This window comes from Octopus bimaculoides, chromosome 15 (genome assembly GCF_001194135.2).
Source record: "Octopus bimaculoides isolate UCB-OBI-ISO-001 chromosome 15, ASM119413v2, whole genome shotgun sequence".
In the NCBI taxonomy this organism is placed as follows: domain Eukaryota; kingdom Metazoa; phylum Mollusca; class Cephalopoda; order Octopoda; family Octopodidae; genus Octopus; species Octopus bimaculoides.
This window is the reverse complement of record NC_068995.1, coordinates 41,191,601-41,199,463: the sequence shown is the minus strand read 5'-3', so window position 1 is coordinate 41,199,463 and position 7,863 is coordinate 41,191,601. Positions and strand designations below refer to the sequence as shown.

The following is a 7,863-nucleotide window of genomic DNA, read 5'->3' as shown; positions in this document are numbered from 1 at the left end:
AGTACACAGTCTATCAATCTTTTTTTTGCCGTTAAGCAGTGGAGGGGGACAAATGCACACACACACACACACACACACGTGCACAACAGGTTCCTTTGGTTTTTGTCTACCAAATCCACTCACAAGGCTTTGGTCAGCCCAAAGCTATAGAAGAAGACACCTCCCCAAGATGGCATGCAGTGGAACAGAACTCGGAACCATGTGTTTCGTTGCTTGTTTCTCCACACCATTAACAGCATCAATAATTTCTTTCCCCTTAAATTTATACTAAATTGTGAAGAAGGCAAAAGTTCCCAGGTATCTGATGCGAAGAAGCCATAAATACATGACAGGAGGATGTCCTCTCATCTCTATAGCAACCACTTGGCTTCTAACTAGAAGACAACAAGCATATTTTCAAGAGATTCCTGAATAATTAAAACCTAAGCCCTTTGAGTACCATTCTAATATGTATGTGTGTATGGGGGGGGAGGAGTGATCTTATATATGCAAGCATGAAAAGATGAATTTTAAATGCTGGTAATAAATATGAATATATTTATAAAAAAGGGGGGATCAAAGATAGAACCAGGCTTTTCCACATTGTCACACAATCTTGAATCAACATAGTTAGGCATCTTGGACAGAGAGAATACAAAGTGGCAACAGTAACATTTAAACTCTTGATTTTGTGGTCAATAATCCAGCAACTTAAGACTCACAAATGAATATCAAACATAAAAACCATAACAGGTGGGAACAACATCAATAAAAGATAGTAAATATGAAGAATTATATTATCTCCATTCTAGCATTTATGTCACCTCTGGCAGAAATTACAGTAAGTAAAAACTGATGTATGTAGAGTCACATCACTTCCTCCAGGGCCACAGATAATTCTAGCTTCATGCTAAACAGATCTGCTGCCTCCAAGAGTTGCTGTTGTTTAGTTCTGAGTCAATACCGACAGAGCAGACCTATGCTCAAAGATGCTGTAGTGATAACTATCCCATCTTGTTTTGTATTCAGATACTGTCTACCTAAGACTACAATATTCAATATGTTCGCTTTTTAAGACAACAGGGTATGGTTTAAAGAAGATTTAGTAGTTATTGTTCACAGCTTGAGTAAACACACAAAGTCTGCCTTTTTTATACTTTCTGTATATTCTTGAAAAAGTCCGTGTACAAATGTCACATGTATGAAGTATTGAGTCCTTGTCATCTGACACAGTAGCAGGATTTTCATTGATTAGTAATTTTATGAGTCATGTAAGAGCCTGCAATGGGGGTAAAGAGTTAGATTCTAAATTTCATAACAACCAGCGGTAGAGTTGTTGGCCCAAGCTAAGTTTAAGTTACAAGGGGTAAAGTTAGATGATCCACTGTGGATTCTACTGAAGCAAATAGACATTGCTCGCTATCCTGTGGGAGATAAGCAGACTATTTTGAAGGAATTAAGATCAAATACAAAAGAATCATCATCATCATCCTCCAATCTGATTTAACATGGTTTTCTATGGCTGGATGCCCTTCCTAACACCAACTACCCCAAGAGTGTAAATGGTTCCTTTTTATGTGCCACCAACACAGGTGCCAGTTCCACGATACTAGCATTGGCGGAGACTACGGTTTCATTTGTATTGACAAATCTTCTCAAATGACGAGTCATCATCATTTACAAAAGCAGTTTTCCATTCAGTATCTAAGCCTTATAATTCTATAGACAACTATATTTAATCATTAACACCTTTCTATCAAGTGTCAAGATATGGGGATTTGTCCAGACAAGACCTTGATAATTCCTTCCAGGTCTTTCTTGAACTGGAAGTTACGAATTTCTTGGCTATGGAAATGGGAACAAAAGCTTTTCACCAGAAGCTTGTTAGAAAAGATACATAAGGAATAAAACTGATAAATTTGAATTCAGCTGATGAGAATATTCTCTGTATATTTATCACCTACAGAACTCTGTTGAGTGGTTGGTGTTAGGAAGGGCATCCAGCTGTAAAAATCCTGCCAAAACAGTCACAGAAGCCTGGTGCAGGCTTCGGCCTGGCCGGCTCTTGTGCTACTATCTCACACATGCTAGCATGGAACACAGATGTTAAATGATGACGATGATGATGAAGATAAAACTAAGAGCCCTTTGTGTGCTGTGAAGAGGGGAAAAACAAAGATTTCCTAAATATATCATTAAATAATGCAACAAACACTTCACCCAGAATTAACAAATAAGACAGACACAAAAAGTAAAAAAAAAAAAACAAAAAAACACCAACAAAAGAAAACCTAATTGTAATTATGTAACAAACATTATTTGGATTAAAAACTAATTAACATTTATAAAAAAAAAAAAAAAGTAAAACAACTTATACAGGAATATTTCAATATTTGATATTCCATGTCTCAAATATAAACCACACTATAGTCAATACAAAAGATTTAACTGCTCACCACCAGACAAACCAACCATCAATACAACACCATCACAAACATCACAACCAGTCAATACAACAGGTAACAAAACATCTATATCAGCAGCAAATGTACACATTCATATGGAATAAGAATGAAACAGGAAGACCCAACCTTAGACGCACGCATTAAATGATAGATTAAGAATGATGTTGATGGAAGTGACAGAGTGCAGTGGAATGGTAGAGGTGGTCAAGCGGTAGATTAAATGATTAAATACCCAGACACTATTTTGTCCATCTCCTAACATTCTGAGTTCAAACTGAGCAGGAGTTCAACTCACTATTCTGATGACTTGTTGTTGTTGTTGGCACTCCGTCGCTTATGATGTCGAGGGTTCCAGTTGATCCGATCAACGGAACAGCCTGCTCGTGAAATTAATGTGCAAGTGGCTGAGCACTCCACAGACACGTGTACCCTTAACGTAGTTCTCGGGGATATTCAGCGTGACACAGTGTGACAAGGCTGACCCTTTGAATTACAGGCACAACAGCAACGGGAAGTAAGAGTGAGAGAAAGTTGTGGTGAAAGACTACAGCAGGGTTCGCCACCATCCCCCGCCGGAGCCTCGTGGAGCTTTTAGGTGTTTTCGCTCAATAAACACTCACAACGCTTGGTCTGGGAATCGAAACTGCGATCCTATGACCGCGAGTCCACTGCCCTAACCACTGGGCCATTGCACCTCCACTTCAAGTGGTAGATTAAATGATTAAATACCCAGACACTATTTTCTCCATCTCCTAACATTCTGAGTTCAAACTGAGCAGGAGTTCAGTTCACTATTCTGATGGCTATATAATAAACAACCAATCAGAAAATACAATCACTTCAATTCTCTATACCAGTGATTCTCAACCAGTTTTTGCTTATGGACCCCGTTGATTCCTATCTTACACAGGAAGTGGGGACCCTCATTAGTCATTCAATGTTTAAAAACTGCTGTATTTTTATAATCAAATATTATTAGGAACTGTATAAAAAGTGGTTAATTTATTGCAGAAAAATTCTAACAACAAAATCTTATATGGACCTCCAAGGGAAGGGCAACATGGACCCCAGTTGAGAACCACTGCTTCACACCTCTAAAACCTTTCACTGTGGCCTCATATGTGACAACATAACCAAATGAAGAAATTATCTCCAGCATGTTTAAGGATTCACATGGAAGAGTAATTTTAAGATTTAGAACCGACTTACAGGTGTCATCTACTTAAAAAATGCCATCAGCTAGTAGGGTCTGAGACCATGTTCTACAATCATTCCAAGATATAATGTCATGTAGTCTGGACACTGAATGCTATTGGATGCATGTTGACATTTAACATCTGTTTTGGGTGAATCAACTAACTAATCAGGTGGTCTGCTTGTTCTATGTAGAGGGCAGCCAGGTGTGTAAAGCACTTGTGCAATATTCCAGGTGAATATGTGAGTGTAATTAGAGACAGGTTGAAGTTAAAGTATTACAGGACAGTTGTGTTAAAACAGAAATGAAAAAGTTATTCTTTTAAAACAATGAAACAAAAAAAAGAAAAGGGAAGCCATAGCAACAACAACAACAACAACATTCACAATAAATGAACACGCTACACTGAAGCAATATGAAAACCAGGCAGGTAATTGCAATTAAATATTAACCTTGGCCTCTTCATCATGAGCCTTCTGTGCCTTCATTTTGAGTTGCATCTGGCGTTTCTCTTCAGCCTGAAGTAGTTTCCGTTCCATGGTAGCCTTTTTCTGACGAAGTAAATCATCTTTCCAAGCTCGAACCTCTTCAACCTGGGTAATAATATACATACAATAAAAAAATTAAACCGATGAGACAGACATGGTCAACTTTCAGAGGTACTTTTAAGCACCAACTTATTTAAAGCAACCATATCCGTTCAAAGTATCCTATCTGTTTTATGTTCAAACCAGCCAGATCTGGCCTGTCACACATATCATACAATGTTGTTCTAAAAATACACAATTACATCATCGAAACCTATACCAGGTTCCTGTCTGATTTGGCATGGTTTCTGTGGCGAGATGTCCTTTCTAACGACAACCGCTCCAAGAGAGTAGTGGGTCATTTTTATGTCACCAGCAAGGATGCTTTTACATGTATATGTATGTATGTGTGTGTGTGTGTACACACACACAAACAAGATCCTCAGATCATAACCATTGTAAGATTAAGAAGTAAAGCCTAGGGATGTAAGTCAGTGTGATGGAGTGATTCCATATGTTATTAACAATGAAAGAGTTAATTTTATAAGAGAGTATTGTAGTTTGCTTGCAGCATTGTGTATTGTTTGTAAAGAATAAAAGGTTTAGAAAGGTATAACAATGCACTATAGAATTTAAAAAATGGACTATATACCTGTTGTAACTTGGTTATCTCTAGTCCGATGATATTTCAGAATTAGAATTTTATAGTTTCAAGTCAGTTTTGGATGGGGGGAGGGAGAATTATTGAAGTGGCAGTAGCGGTGGGTTTCAGAACCAAAACTTATTTGAAATGGTGGGTGGTTCTACAAAAACTTTATTTCTATATTTAGTTAAAGTTTATAGTTAAGACATGGGGTTACAATGAAGTTTAGGTGATGGGGCTGAGGTTTATGACAAGTGGACGACTAGCAGAGATGGAGTAGAGTCAGTATGGGGTGTTAGGATGAGAAGAATTGATGAAGTAGTGCTTACATCGTATCCAAATTGATGCTAACAATCCAAGAGACAGCAATCAAAAATGACCAAAAATAGTCGGCTTCATACCTTCCTTGAGATTTCTTTTAATCTAGCAGCCTTCTCTCGGTTCAGTTTTGTACGGAGTTCCTGTGCTTTGGCTTGCTTCTGTTCATGACGCTTCTTTCGTTCAGTGGGAGACCTAATTCCAAAGAAGAGGTGATGTGGAGAGAGAAAAAGACAGAAGAATCCTAATTAATTCTTTAAATGCCTGCCATACATTTAAATAGTGTGTATTTGTGTGTATACATATATATCTTTTACTTGTTTCAGTCATTAGACTGAGGCCATGCTGGGGCACCACTTCGAAGAATATTTAGTTGAATGAATCGACCTCAATACATATCTTTTCAAGCCTGGTACTTATTCTATTGGCCTCTTTCGCCAAACAGTTACAGGGATGTAAACACACCAACACCAGTTGTCAAGTGATTGTGGGGTACAAACACACATATATGTATATGTGTGCTTGTATATATATTTACATAATGGGCTTCTTTCAGCTTCCATCTACCAAATCCACTCACAAGGCTTTGGCCAGCCCAAGGTGTCACACAGCAGGACTGAACCAGGATCTATGTGGTTGGGAAGCACTGCTTATGACACAGCCACACCTGCACCTATCTCAGCCATACCTTTGCCTAGAGCCACACATAGTTCTTGCTTTCATGCATTCAATGAGGCAACAACATTTCAGATTAGTTTCAATGAATTTAGGATGTGCTTGACCTGTAAAAAAAAAAGCAATTTTCACAACAGTTTGCCATGCAGAAAGTCTTCACTTTAAGGTAAAAACACTAGCAGTCATTCCACAGGACAAACTACAACAGCCATTTACCTACATCACATGCAGATAGTTTTGACTGACTTTCTATAAGGAAGCTATGACAACCAAAGTCATTTCATGGTTGTCCCAATTGGTATCCAGTGCTGACAATAACTAAAAAGCTTGAACTGCATACATTGGTTCACAGGGGGCGCTCTGAAATGAGTGTTGGTGTGTTTAACAATTTTTACCAAAAGCAAAAATTTTCTCCATGGCAAACTGCTATGAAAACGGCTTTTTTACAGTCAAATATGAACTAAACATATTGGAACTGATCCAAAAGTTTGTTTATTTCACAACACAGTTTCACATGCCTCTTATATAATGTGTATGCACGAGACGTATCCAATGACCATGTTTAGTAGCCATCTTAACACAAAGTGCGACAGGCCACGATCATGGCTGTCAGGCACAGATCGACAGGCCATGATCATGGCCCAGATAGATGCATTTAATATATGGATGTGTGTTGGGGGTCTAATGTCACTCAAATGCTCCGATACCCACCAGAATGCAAGAGGATTAATAGTTCAACTAATGACTTCAGATGATGTGAAACTTGCCACCATTATATACTAAGAAGATACTTTAACTATGTTTTGTTTTTTTATGTGTGTATGGCCGTCTCATTTTCATAAAATGTGCTCAGCGGTCTATGCTATGTTAAGTGCATATAGGTAAACAGATGTGTCTGAGTGCTGGAGGTGTGAGGCAGCCAGCTCCAAGGAAAGGAGACCATAAGAGTCACTATAGAAAAAACGAAAAGGGGAGACAGCATGCTTGTAAGTCTAGAAGATTACTAGTATTGACCCTTGTAACTGAAACTAATAAATAAGGGTTTTAGCCCCATGCTTAGGAGTGGTGAGAATCTCAGTAAGAAAGCAGCTAATCCTAAGACCTTACTGATCAAGCAAGAAATAATACTGATAGTAGGGCTTCTGCTCCAGTTTGGCCACAGAACGTCTCAAAAAAAAAACCAATCCAAAAAGTATCCTTGAACTAGACAGATAACAGCAAACTCAAGGGAAATTGTGAAACTTAGACAATAAACATGGAGAAGGTAATGAAAGAATTTTCATTGTCACTATTAATGTTCACTTTTCCAAGCTTGCGTGGGTCAGATTTTCTGTGACTGGATGCCTTTCCTGTTGCCAACCTCAACCCATTTCCAAGAGAGGAAATATTTCCTTGCAGACAAGCAGAATTTTTTGGAAACAAATGATACTGCTTGTATGACAGTGACTCTCGTTTACAACTATCACATGATGTCAAGGACAAGGAGACACAAACATAAACACACACACACAGGTCTTCTTTCAGTTTCCACCTACCAAATCCACTCACAAGCTTTGGTTAGTCCAGAGCTATAGCAGAAGACACTTGTCCAAGGTGCCACACACTGGGACTAAACTCAAAACCATGTGGTTGGGAAGCAAATTTCTTAACCACGCACCCACACCTGTATCTATCATGCAGAGGTGAAGGTGGCAATAATTACTTACCGTTTACGAGATGGAGAAGAAAGTTTTTCATGCATATGGACGCCGTGTCCTGGAGTTCTGGCGTCGGCCTCGTCGACAATTTCTCCCCACGACTTACTCTTATAACTTTCAGAATCTATTTGAGAGATAGAATGAAAAAAAAAAAACAATAATAAGGATTGGATACAAATCCAAACAGAATGAAGTGAAATCCAAATATTACCGGTACAAAAGTCAAGGGAATAGCGTTTATACAGTCACTCAACTTGCTAGATACAGCAGACAAATCTACCTTGTATCACACCTTATCTTTAACTCTTTTAATACCAACCGGCCAGAAACCGCCTCTGGCTCTGTAGTACAAATGCCTCGTTTT

At 38.4% G+C, this 7,863-nt stretch overlaps 1 protein-coding gene across 1 annotated transcript in view; it reads right to left on the bottom strand.

Moving 5' to 3' along the window:
* Nucleotides 1-7,863, bottom strand: part of LOC106884496 (S phase cyclin A-associated protein in the endoplasmic reticulum) — a 225,176-nt gene that overhangs the window by 189,366 nt on the left and 27,947 nt on the right. Inside the window, exons 9-11 of the mRNA XM_052973411.1 lie at nucleotides 7,509-7,623; nucleotides 5,211-5,322; nucleotides 4,092-4,232 (exon numbers count right to left, since the gene is read on the bottom strand). Coding sequence (XP_052829371.1) covers nucleotides 4,092-4,232; nucleotides 5,211-5,322; nucleotides 7,509-7,623 — 368 coding nt within the window. The remainder of the gene's footprint in view (nucleotides 1-4,091; nucleotides 4,233-5,210; nucleotides 5,323-7,508; nucleotides 7,624-7,863) is intronic.